The sequence below is a fragment of a genome, unplaced genomic scaffold (assembly GCF_019419815.1).
Source record: "Pyrus x bretschneideri cultivar Hongxiangsu unplaced genomic scaffold, Pyrus_bretschneideri_v1 Contig15, whole genome shotgun sequence".
NCBI lineage: Eukaryota > Viridiplantae > Streptophyta > Magnoliopsida > Rosales > Rosaceae > Pyrus > Pyrus x bretschneideri.
Window position 1 is genome coordinate 1,188,849 of NW_025999446.1, and position 13,551 is coordinate 1,202,399.

Below are 13,551 nucleotides of genomic sequence, written 5' to 3' on the forward strand. Positions count from 1 at the left end.
CGACGTCAAAAAACATGCAACATATTCAAGTCTCATGCCCTTTCATTCTATGACTTCATATTAACATTTTCACGCCCAAAAAAAATTCACTTCAAAAGTTTAAGAAAAGAGGAACATTAAAAACATTTACCAAACAACTATTTATTGTTGAGATGAACCTCACATTAATGGAAATAGAGAACTTGAATGGGTTTATAAGTAAGTTAGGCAACTTCCCATATTGCTAATTGATTTTACAGTGGAACCTCAACTTCCTTCATGATATCAGAGCAGATTGTCATATGTGTGAAGCTCAATGTCCACATGTACTCTGTGTCACAACGTTTATGTTGTCCACCTATTAGGTTTAAAATTTCGCCACACATGAGGGGGAACATGTTGAGAATGAATCCTACATTGATGGGATGACAGACCTTGTATGTACTTATAAGTATGTTAGGTACTCCTTATATTACCAATTGTTTTTATTGTGGAATCTCATTTTTCTTTAAACTGAAAACTGAAAACTGAAAAACGGAAAAACGGAAAAACGGAAAAACGGAAAATTGAATTGGTTGTCAAACCTGTCTTAGGATATAGCACATCCATCCAGCGCCGACTACTACCCTTGATCTGGAAGTTGGCCTTGTTTATTTAGCCCATGGGTCAACTAAAAATCCAAAATTATGATTTGGGCCTTTTTCCTTTTTTGTCTGAATACTTGTTTTGGTTGGTTTTCAAAAAATGACAAGCCGTGGAATTCACAGCGCACGGCCTTTTCCTTCATTTCAAGTTTGGTGCTCACTTCCTCTTCATCCTTTTGAGTTTCGAGTTTGTCTATATTAGAAATTACATTAACTAAAATTTACAAAGAATAATTTTATGAAAACAAATAAAACAAATTCAAAAGAAAAATTGCTGCAATTTAAAAATACTGGGGTGAAATTTGCCAATTGTTTACTAATCTTAACAGAACAGCAATAGAGGTTTTAGAGAGAGAAACAAAGCACGAAAGAGAGGAAGAAGAGAGAACTTCAAGAGCTAGAGAGAGAAAATTGAATTGCATTAACGAGTAACTAGTTAAAAATGGAGTAACGCTACACTTATCACATTTTTTATATACTACATTTATATCACCTCTCTAATATAGATAGAACTCACCAACACATGTAAGCAGTACATGATGATATTTGTAAGTGTCAATAGCAACATTCTTATTTTAAATCTTTTGTTGCACACGTAGGCCAGTACTCTAATGAAGTCGTGAAACTATTGAATTACATATGCATTTTGATTTTATATTTCAAAACATGAGTGCATCTATAAATGAAATGATGAATCTATGATCTATCTTATCTCGATTACTTCTTTTGTTTTATTCTTCTTATACATTGTCCTAATAACCAAAAAGAAATATACTTTAAAATGCTTTTAAGTCTCCCTAACATACTTTACTATTTAAAAACCTTGCAATCGTGTGTACTTCTTAAAACCGCACTATTATATCACTATTAATCTTTAAATTGTCAGAAAAGTGTGATATACCAAAAGAGAGAACAAGAAGATGTCAACAAAGTGTATTCGGAAAAGACTTAAAACGTAGCAAACATGTCTTTTTAAAATGACATTTTCCTTTTCTCCCTTTTTCCACTTTCAAGAACAACCCATTTCGTGGTCCATACAAAAATACTCACCCTAAAATTCCATAAAGCATCTTTTTACCCGGATGATCCGTATCCACTTTTGCAACCCATCACCCCACTTTTACTCTTTAACTCCTTACGATTGGATTGGAGTCCTTGGACCAGAAAAAGCATACGAAAAACTTCTATTTCTTCTTCTTCTTCTTCTTAATTTATTACTTCTATACACAAAAATACTGCACGTCCACATATACATATACATATATATATATATATATATTTTTTATATATTTCTAGTCACGTGCGACGACACGATAAGGGACAAAAGCTTGGACACAATGGAGACTTGCGTCGATCTAGGGTTAGGGTTTTTGCTACAAGACGAAAACCAAAACCATTTTACGAGTACGACAAAGATATTCCAAATTCTGATTCTATATTAATTTTCATCACCTTATCTCTCCAGAGACCCTTGAAATAGATCTCTGTCTACTCGCAGAGTTTTTAAATCACCCCAAAATTAATAAATTAACAAAAATAGGGTCAGAGAAAATTGCTGTATATGTAACCTGTGGCTGTGGAAATAAAGCTTTGGTCAAAGTTTTACGAAAGCCAAGAAAAGAAGGGGGTTTTTAGCAAATTAAAGAAAGTTTGTGTATGTATGGAAACCAAAGACTACTGGTCAAGAAGTGGGAGATTTAGGAAAGAAAGAGAGGGAGAAGGTGATGAGAGCATGCAATAAATGAAAGTAGTAGAAATAGGGTTTTAAGAAGTTTGATCAGAGATACTTAAAGTGGGAAAAGGCAAAGGTTTCTGGTCCAACGAAGGAGAAGAAGAAGCATAGAAGCATTGATAGAAACATTTCAAACCCTTATTTTTCAGTCAGTTTCTATTAAATTTCGCTTTCATCGAAAAAACCACTCTTTTTGTTCTTGTTTTCTTTCTTTATATTTTTCATATTTTAAAAAACTACAACATGTTCTCGTGTATTTGTACGTATGTATTTGTTTTTTTCCTGCGTGGAGTACTGACACAGTTTTCATAGAAAACGAGAAATAGAGATTATAACCTTGATCAAATGACATGATGGCTTTCTTTTCAGCAAATCATCGGATATATAGTAAACGTATACTTTTCTTTTTTCACGAAAATAGTCACGACTGATGAGATGATAATAATAATAAAATTATGGCACTGATCATCGTTTGTTTTTTAACAACAAATTGTCATGCAGGTTGCAGCCGTGTGTCACCTGCTTTTTCAATTTTAACCATTATTTTTACATCTCTATTTTTTCTTCTACATTTTTTAATTTATATTTTTTTATTGTTTTTAAGCCAACTATTTTCCGAAATTTCTAATTATACCCCTGGACTCTTAAGTACTAATGATCAAGTAGTAAATGCTCAAAAATCCGAAATAAAGGATATCCAGAAGTATAGGATATAGCAGAGCATAGTAGAAATTCCCAGTATTTCCGTTGTCACGTACGCTCACACTTGTGCGTGTGATCCATTAATGGGTCGACTGAGGAAATTTTCAAAGAACCAGACTGTAAATTCTCAGCTCCCTCTCTCTCTCTCTCTCTCTCTCTCTCACTCTCTCTCTCTCTCTCTCTCAAACAAACACCGAGGCATTAATGTAACTGAAACATTCAGGGATTACAATCAGAAACTTCAGAGAAGAAGAAGAATGAAAGGAAAAAACAGACCCGATAATCGAGATCAGCAAGAAATTGCACCACTGATATATATAGATCGAGCTAAACCAAAAACAAAAAAATCATGGCCATTTAAATTTGAATTTAACTCACAATTTAAGAGATTTTCACTAAAGTTAATTATATATATATATATATATATACAGAGAGATCAGAGTAGTAATAGTAGTACGCGATCACAGACACCCACACGCACACAAACACAGGACACGTTTGATCATCACTCCATCAGCAGTGTAGATCATCCTAAAAACTCATCTCATCTCATCAGACCCAAAATACAATCAAACGATAAAACTAAAACAAATTGATATTAAAATAAAATTAAAATTAAACCTTTCAAAAGTTTCTAATGTGGGATTTGGTGATTAATAAGAGAGAACTAATTAACATGTGGATGGAGGCATGAGCCGGAGACCCAAATCATCCTTCTCCAAAATCAAACGAGCCTTGCTGGCCTCCATCATGTTGTTCCCATGGTGATTATTTGAGCCGTACTCCTCCGGGTGCAATCGTTTCTTCGAGTGAAGCAGCGGCACCCCAAAAAGCTTAGTGTTCTTGCACCCATTGTTACTGCTCGGCGGCTGTTGGTGGTGATCTTCGAGAATCGTCACGGAGCTCTTCGACGTGGTGTTGCTCATCGGACTGGAAGAGTTCATGATGTGATGAGGGTTTTGTTTGGCATTAGGTGGAGGAGCAGCCGGATAGTACCCTTGAAGTTGGTTTAAATTACCATTAAGACCATTAGGTTTAGGAGGCTGTGGGTTGCAGAGAAGCATTGAAGAAGGGTAGGAGTTGCTCGGAGCCACCGGCTTGACGTGGTTCTGGACAAAGTAGATGATGTCGTTGTAGAGTTTTCTCATGTGTGTCAGCTCAGACATTAGCATGTTGTTGCTCCTCCGCAGCCTCTCGTTGTCCTCCGCCAAACCCGCCACCGTGGTATTATTATGGTTAATATTCATGAAGTTATTGTTGTTAGTGTTAATGTTTGTGTTAATACCTCCGGTTGGGGATAAGAGAGGAGGGGAGTCCGACTCGCACCAGTTGGGCTGCTCGTCCGAGTCGGAGGGCGAGATGCTGCCGCGATTCGGGAAGGAGAAGAAGCTAGGATGGTGGTGGTGGCCGTTCATGCCGAGGGGGGAGTGGTGGTGGTGGTGGTGGTGGTTGAGACCCACCTGATGTGGCTGAGCTGTCTTTCTCCGGTGGATCTCGCAAAGCAAATGCTTCTCTCCTTTTTTGAAGAACTCGTTGGCAAACTCCCATCTGTCCGGTACAATCTTCCTAAAACCCTAAAAAAAACCAAAAACAAAGGTGTCAGCGCAAACTAAATAAAAAAACACTAAAAACAGCAGATAAATATAGATATGTGAAGTAATTTTTTGAGATGAGAGGATTACGTAGGTGTTTAGCTGGCGGACGAAGCTGGAGAAGTTGTTGTGCTTGAAGTAGTTGGGGAGGAGGTCGCGGGCGAACTCGGGAGGGCGCCAGACGACGAAGGTGGTGTCGTCGTCGCCCCACGAGACGATGTGGTCGGTGGCGGGGTCGTCGACGAGTTGGTAGGTTTTTGTCAGGAACGGCGCCGGGACTGACTTGTGGGAGTCCAGGGAGAGCAGTATGCTCTCGCAGTTGTCTATCATCAACGCCATTGAAAAAGCTTTCAAAACCTTAGGGAGAGAAAGAGGAGAATATCTGATGAGGAAATGAAGAGAGAGAGGGCGGAGCCGCGGAGGGAAGGAGAGAGAGAGAGAATGAATGTTTTTGTTGTGAGTGTGTGTGTGGGAGAAGATTGGGGGGATAAAAATGTTGGAGAGAAAAGGCATGGTTTGTGGTGGTACTAGTAGTAGTAGTACTGCTGTGTTTATTTTGCTTTTTGTTTTTGTTTTTTCTGTTTCTTTTGCTTTTAGGATTTTATTTATCATATTACTATTAATATAATAATAATAATTTAGAAATGATATATGTGATATTATAAAATTTTTGCTTCCCTCCTCGGTTATGTAGTGAGAGAGAATATGTGTCTGTCTGTCTAGGACTGTGAAGTAAGGGCCTTTCAAGACAAACCCGTGATCCTCTTCCTTCTCTCTCCTCTCTCTCTCTAACTCTTTCTTTCTCTCTCATACGCTGGCTTCGTACTGACAATCGATCCCGCGCACACCCACTTAAAAATCACGCACAAGGAGGAGGAGGATGGTGCAGGAGTACACTGTATCCCTTGTCTTTGTGAATTGACTATACTGCCCCTCTCCCTCTCCGCCTTCCTTCGGTCTCATTGGTTACTATATTAATTAGCAAGCCATAAGTTTTAGAGGTATTTCCATACATGTCAATGGTTGTTTTTGCTTTTGCTAGGCCTCAGCTTGTGTAGTGCCTCCTATCGTAGTTCTGATGACTCTGCTTCTGCTGCCCATTCTGCTGCTTCTGCAATCTGCAAATCTGCTTTGTTGTTAGTGGTAGTACCATTTCATTTAATGCAACCCTAAGACAAATAGCATTGTTTGCATGTATGCACAGATATATATCCAATCCAAATACTTCTCAGCAATTTTTTCCGACCCAAAAGAAAAGGCCACATTAATTTTGACATGGTACTTGCATTGTCTAATACAAGTGAGATCTTTAATGTAGGGTTTTCTCTAATGCAGGATAAACTTGGTGGGATGTGAGCTAATTGATGACACAATGCAGTTCATATACCGCTTGTTTACATCTTGAAACTATTTTCTCAAATTTGTCTGGCATTAAGAACTTATGATTTAATATAACATAAAATCGATAGATCAACACAATACAACTGATATATTGACATGACTCAATTTCTCCATTTCCTACTCACTCCCACAAATTTTACGCAATATTTGCCTTTGGTTGAAAATTTTCTTTTCTAATATTGTAACCTAAGAATTGTTAAACTCGCAATATGTTTGAGTACCTAGCTTTTTTTTTAAGTAGAAAAACCCTAGCTAGAAGAATTGATTCCCTCATGAGAAACAAATACAATTAATGCATTACAATGAAACGGGAATATGTGTTAATACTCGTAAATCGCATGATCAATGAGGTATATGTTGGTCCTTAACCAATAATTTATTGGAGATTTTTTTTTTTTTTTTTTTGGGCAAAGAACAATGAATGCATGGTTATTTGAAGAGAATCTTGGAGGAGAAGCTTTTCTTTTTGCAAACTACAAAGTCAATCTCACTTCAACATTGTTGTTTAGAAAAAGTAATAGTGAGGTATATTTAATAATAAAAAAGATAAAGAAAAATGCAATCTGTCAAGAGAAACATAAAACCTAGCCTGACCATGATAGTAGGCAGAACAAACAAAACCTTCACCAACCAATACAAGATAAAACAATGCCAACAAAAGAAAACCTATTGAAAGTGGTAGTGTGAAAGCCCTACATAATCACGATGATAATATGCAAAATAAAAGCATGAGGATAATTTCACCAAACAAGGCCAGTAGAAGAGGAATCATGATTTGCAAGGGCACCAGCAACTTGATTACCATTTCTACATGTGTGAGAACACAGTTTGGGAAATTCTATGCAAGCAATTCCTCCACTCCGCTTAGTACAAGAAATCAAGAACCAAAACAGAACCAACTTTCAACCAAATAAAATTCCAACCCCAAATTGAAACTCATTTAATAATTTTAATTATTGCTATTACCTCCGCAACAGAGCTAAGAATCTTCATATGAGAACAAAATGCTTCAAAAAATTGGCCTTTAAAATTCCGAAACACACCACCATAACTAGCACGACCTGAGGAGAAGCCTAGAAGGTATGTTGGTCAAGGAACATTATATTATTGGTTATAGGGCAATGCAAATGTTAAATAAAAGATAGAAGAAAGGAAAGGAAAGTATTTTTCAAAAAAAAAAAAAAAGGGAAGTTCACGTCAAACGAGTGTCCTCTTTTTAAATTTTTAAGTTTCCTTTTGTTGTTTAATAAGAGGCACCAAACCAAACAGTCTCCAATTTCTAATCCCCATCATTTTCTACTCTCTATGTCTCTCTTACTCTTACCCATTCTCTCTCTAGCACATGTATATAAGGTAAAGGATACATCGAACTACGTGATGGGATTTAAAGCCTGTTTCTTCATGACGACATTTTCTTCCTCTTCCCTTCTTCTATTTCTATATGCTTAACCTTCTCTTCCATTTGCTTCTCTCTCTCTACCTTTCTTCTTCGTCGACTTCTTTTATTTTTCTTGCCATACCCTAATATTCCAAACTTCAAAATATAGGGCTAGAGCCAGACATGCTCTCTCTGGCCACTACCACCTTTTGCTCACTTACAACACCTCTCTCTCTCTCTCTCTCTCTCTCTCTCTCTCTCTCTCTCTCGCCCTGCCAGCCAGCTGCTTTTGACATCCACCATCAGCTGGCTTGGCTTCCTTGTTGACGTGTCCAGGTGATTGAATTATTGGCCCTAAAAGTTTCCATGAATAAACTCCAAAAAACAAAAATAATATTACAGCTTTTTCCTCATATCTTTCTCTCTCTTTTGTAATGGCCCAAGAAATATTCTTTTTCTTTTTACTCTCTATCTATCCCGCAGACTCTGTGAAAAGATCGTATGAAGAGGCATGTGTATATGTTTCATCTTTTTTTTTTTTCTTTTATCCCATTGAGATTCAATAATAATGACATCTTCCACAACAAAGTGATTCACTTTTCACCTTACAAATACAAATAAAAGGCGGAAATCCTAAACTAAAAATTAGCAATGAAATGTTGAATGTGTGAAGGGAGACCAAAAACTTGCTATCGATACTATTCTTAATTAATGTTCTTTCCCTTGGAGGTTTAAATCGAGTATTGAAGATAATTGTTACTTGGCTAGTTTTTTTTTTTTAGTTCAATTTTAGAGGCATTTCTTCATGAAGCAAACTTCTTCACTGACGGTATTACTGGTATTACTTATTACTTTTGGCCAATGGGACTTACTTCTAGAATCACATTATTCCTATTGTTGCTCGAAATGATTTTATCTTTGATTTCATATGTGTAGTTATGACCCCTGTGCTAGTTTCTGAATGTGTGTGTGTGTGTATATATATATATATATATATCTGCCTTTATTTTGTATAAAACTAACAAATTTATGCATGTTCCCATTTTATTTTATTTTTAATTTTGCTTTAGTACTTAGAAGTGTCACAATGTAATGTGACCATATTTGAAGAAGGTAGATTGGGTTGAGATAGATTGCATGAAAGTCATTTGTAATAAGTGGGCACTAAGGAATCCTATTATATAAAAGTAAGGAATGGATTTTATTTTGTGATGATAAGTGAAAGACTGACGGCAAGGAGTAGAGAGGGGTAGGGATTGTAGGGACACAATCAGGCCTTCCAGGTGCAAAGTGAAAACAATAGGAAAATGATGGCTAATTATTTCACAGAGATACTCACCTGATTATTTTGATCATGCCCTATGATTATAACTATTGGAAAAACAAAGTTAACTCATCAAACTGTCCCAGTTCAGTCCCCACAATTATAATTTCTCACTTTTACATTTTCTCGGCGCTTCCCTCATTTGAAATTCATACAACAAAAGATTAATGGTCACCTTATAATTAATTACTTAGATTTCAAGTTAAAAGGGAAAACCCTAGTGAATAGGGTTGCTTATACATTTCTGAGACTCTAAAATAAAATCGAACTCTAGCAACTATTGTATTTCTCACTTTTATTAGAGAGTATGTCGGCAGTATTGTCGATTACATGTATAAATAAGCACCACTACTCTTTTATCAATGTTCAACATGAAGGAAATATTGTGTGTGTATATGTTTTTTTTTTTTTTTCAAAAGACCAATTTGCATTTGTTACACTGAACTATCTCGGATTAGATTAGCTTCAAGAACTAAATTGGATTGACTTGACACAGACTAAGTAGTACAAGAATAATGAAGCGTTTGTTGTAATGTCGGATTAAGTCATGACTTAAATTATTTTTGGGATCCAAATTTTAATTTAATTCGTGTTATTAATATTTTGTTATTATTAAATCCACATTTTTTTTCTGACTCTCTCCCTCTCAACCTTTCCTTTTTCATCTCACCCTCGTTTCCGTTGAACTCTGCATCTCTCTCCTCTCTCTCTTAAATTCACTTCACAGTCTCCTTCCAAAGACAAATTAGTAAACTTGTTCACTCATATTTGCAGGTGCCATTTGGATTAGCCCACCAGCCAGTCGATGAGCTTCGTGCAACTTCAAGGTCCTCGACTTTGGAACGATTGTTCTGCGTTTTGGTTTCAGACGCACAACGATTTTGTTTCGAATTTTAGGGGTTGGAACGATTGGTGTGCATTTTTCCTTTTTGTTTCGAATTTTGCAAGGGTGCATTTTTTCTTTTCTGGATCTGGAAGGATTAATGTGCAGGATCTGGGTTTCGCTGGATAGAGGACAGAAAGCAAGAGAGAAGATGCGAGCAGGAGAGCAGAGAGAAAACGAAGCGGAAGGAGGTCTTAGCAGTACCATGGATATTGTGTGGGGGGTGTCTCGCTAAGACCACCTAGCGAAAGTTTGTCAATGTGAGCCCCCTTTAGTCTCATTCATCTTAATCCCTGCCTGTAAAAAATATAGGACTAGACTAATAAGTAGTTCAGTCCAGAATGGTTAATGAGGTCAAACAAATACACCCTAAGTTTATAACCTGCAATGTTCGTGTTTTAAGAGTATACCTAAAGCAAAGGGAGTCCTACATACGCTTACTCTCTTTTTTCTTTATGGTTATGTGGTAATCTCCCGTTTCGGCAAGAATGGGGATGTACCCATTAAAATTGAAAAAATACAATGAACGTTCATTTTATTAACAAAAATTTCAAATATCAAACAGAAAAATGCAGGAATGGGCAAGTGCATGCCCAGGACCAGTAAACATGTATCATTATCATAAAAAATAAAAAATAAAAAAAAGATGAGAAGATAAAATATCCCTATTATATTTAGGTAAAAATTAAATCTGCATGTGATCTACCGGCACACACTGCAGAATAACTATGTGTGTGTGTGTATGCTTCTTTCTATTTAGAAAAATAAAATAAAATAAAAAATAGAAAATAAGATGAAACAATATCAGCTTCAATTCCCGATATTCAATTAAAATGGGAACTAGGGTTTTTCCATAGCATGAGATCAAAGAACTTCTAATGCTTTCTTTCTTGGCCCTTCTCTCTCTCTGACTCTCTCTCCTTCCTTTCTTAATTCCCGACTCATCGCTCACGCATCTTAAACCTGCAGCGATCTCTTCTGTGCAGCTTCTGCAGCGTTTCAGCGGCTGACATGGAGACAGTCCTTATTATTTTGAAGGTTCTGTGTAGGTATACCATTCTCGTGATTCTTGCTTTGTTTCTTTCCCTTGCATAACATATATTTATTACCACCACCCTTTTCACTGTTCGTGTTACATACTTATTTTCGGGAATATTACCCATGTACACATACCCACACCTAGCTTCCACCACCAACCCATCTAGGCATCTATCCACTACATTATTAATTAATTTTGACAAGTTAAATTAACCCCATTAATCCATTTATACCTTTTGATACATTTTGTGCAGTTAAAAAACATCATGTGTTATATGTTTCATGCAATACATAACGAATTATAACTGAGAAATATACCTTAGGCAGCTAGGAAATCCGTAATGAAGTGTTTCTCGGCATTATGTTACTTAACCTAACCAGGATTTGCTGAATAAGTTAAATTAACACCATTAATCTATTTACCTCTCTACAAATTTCGTTAAGTTTAAAGCACATCATGTACAATATTTGTTTTATACAACACATAATGATGTATTATTGAAACGTACATGTTACTCAGCTTGGCATGTGACATGAGAAGTCCCTAATGAAGTTTTTCTCTCGACATTATGGAGGATCTATACGCATCCCCAATAATTCAAGCTTTATTTGTTGATTGAGTAATTAACTAAGCTAGCTAAAGGTAAAGTTATAAAGCAGTTTTAACCCTTGCTTGAATAATGTAAGACATATGAAACAAGGGATCAAGGGTTAGAATCGTTAGATGGGTCCACAGAGTATGGAAATCTAGAAAAACAAAGACTGATTTTTTTCACAAGTTGTCAGCTATTCAGATATGATCCTATACCGAGCCCGCCACCACCATCACTACCAAAATCACACCCAACACAACACACATGCACTACTATTACTATTACCCCCCCCCCCCCCCTCTCTCTCTCTCTCTCTCTGTGCTGAAGAGCAAGAAGATTCTATTCTAATTTCTAAAACGCAGTTAAAGTGAAACCAAACCCCACTCCCCTCACATGACCACCGCCGATACCATACAAAAAAAAAACTATATTTATTCATTTGTACTTAAAAACAAGGATTTTTCTGCTTAATTAATGAGCCTTGTTATATCATCCGATACGAGAATTTCAAGGACAGACAACTTAAAACACAGAGCGAATACGGATAAACCCTACATATTTTAAATGTGAATATTACTTTTAATTATTGAATTATTAGAGAAACTACACCCTAACTCTTTCTCCTCCTTTCTAAACTGGAAAAAAGAATCAAAATCTGTATTCTATGCGACAAAGGTACAAGGTTCTTTCTTCTGTCACTTCTCTCCTCGCACTCTCTTTTGTCGTTTTTACTGGCATCTTCCTTCTCTTACACAATAAAACCTTATTATACATAGCTAACTTTAATTTTGCGAATATTAGGGTTTTTTTTTTTTAATATAGGGTTCTTACGGCATGGATTGTATTGGGACAAAGTGCTATAGGGTTCGAATCCTGCAGGGACTGGGGGCCTATATCATGTATATTTATCTAATAAAAGACAGAAACAAACATAAAGGTCACGAGGGATAATAGATGCCACGAGCAAATGGGCATGCATTTTTCAGATCAACAAATATCCGACAAGATATACCAGTTGGTTGTTTCTCAGACCCGGATTTTTGTCCGGTCGTATGATATTGACGTTTCTATCCTATCCTTGATTCTGGGCTTCCTGGGCTTCTTATTCTAGATCGATCACATCCTTTATCTCCAGTCACACGAAGCAACCTGCTTCCATAAATGCATGCAGAAAATGTGGAAAGTCTCATCTAATTTATGAAGGATTTGAACTCCTTAAGTATAATGTACTGACGAAATAATTTAATTACCACTGAGAGGTGAAATTCTCTTGTCGTGAAATATTACTGCGTGGTTTTTCCAACATGGTGAAGATTTGTATTTTCTAAATTTTCCTTTAATGTTGCACTAAGGATGAAACCCTAGTGATAGAGCAATATATGATCTTATCCTCTACGAACCCTTTGAAGTTTCCTAAAGCTTGTTAGCGCTTTAGGTGGTACTGACTTTATTTGGTAAAGGAATCTCATGATTTCATCGTCACATTAATTTGGTTTGATTTGAATACTGTTTTCCTTTGCATCCCTACTCTTTATCTTTCAATTTTATACGATACCTTCGATTTGAATAGGCATGTCCTAATTAATCAGTTACAACTTGCTAAACCCCCACTATTTGCTTCTTATTTTGAATGACATGAATCAATTAGACGCAAAAGAGTTAGGCTTTGATGTCTTCTTCATTCTTAATTTGTGCGTGAGAAAATCATACCTAAATGGATCCCAAATGAAATATCAAAAAATACATTAATTAGGACTATGCAGGGACGAGGGACTTTCAAATCTCAAGAGATTAAGTCAAAGTTAGTTAGGAGTGGACTCTAAACCCTTACTAACTTGAACACGGTTCCTTACATTTGGAAATCCTCGCCCCAACATAGCCTACGAAAAGAAGACTCATTGTCATTCTCGTATGTATAGTCAGTCCTCATACTCAGACACGTGCAAACTTTTCTTGTTAAAATCACGAGTAAGAATTTTATACTCAAAATGGTGAAAGTTTATATGCACATGTCATACTATGATTGTCTACAAAGAGAAATAAATTATTACATATGAGAAGCTAAATACTTTCATTAGATTTGTTCTTTTAAATGGGTCTTAATTAATATGAAATATTTGTGTACTACATATAAGTAATTAACACTTTAGAAATAATGTAGATTTAGTCTCCATGCAAAAGTAGATAAATTGTTCAAAAAATACTTTAAGAAATGTCCGACTTGCATGACCTTCCTTTTCTTTTTCAACGAATAAACAAGCCAATTTTAGCTCACTTTAGAATTA

At 36.1% G+C, this 13,551-nt stretch overlaps 1 protein-coding gene across 1 annotated transcript; it reads right to left on the bottom strand.

Moving 5' to 3' along the window:
• Positions 1-3,446: 3,446 nt before the first annotated feature.
• LOC125475598 (heat stress transcription factor B-4-like) lies at positions 3,447-5,408 on the bottom strand. Its single transcript, XM_048580571.1, has 2 exons — positions 4,740-5,408; positions 3,447-4,631 (listed from the first exon to the last, which is right to left on the bottom strand). Exons 1-2 carry the CDS (start codon positions 5,259-5,261, stop codon positions 3,729-3,731), a joined length of 1,425 nt encoding a protein of 474 aa, XP_048436528.1. The 5' UTR covers positions 5,262-5,408; the 3' UTR covers positions 3,447-3,728.
• Positions 5,409-13,551: the final 8,143 nt, after the last annotated feature.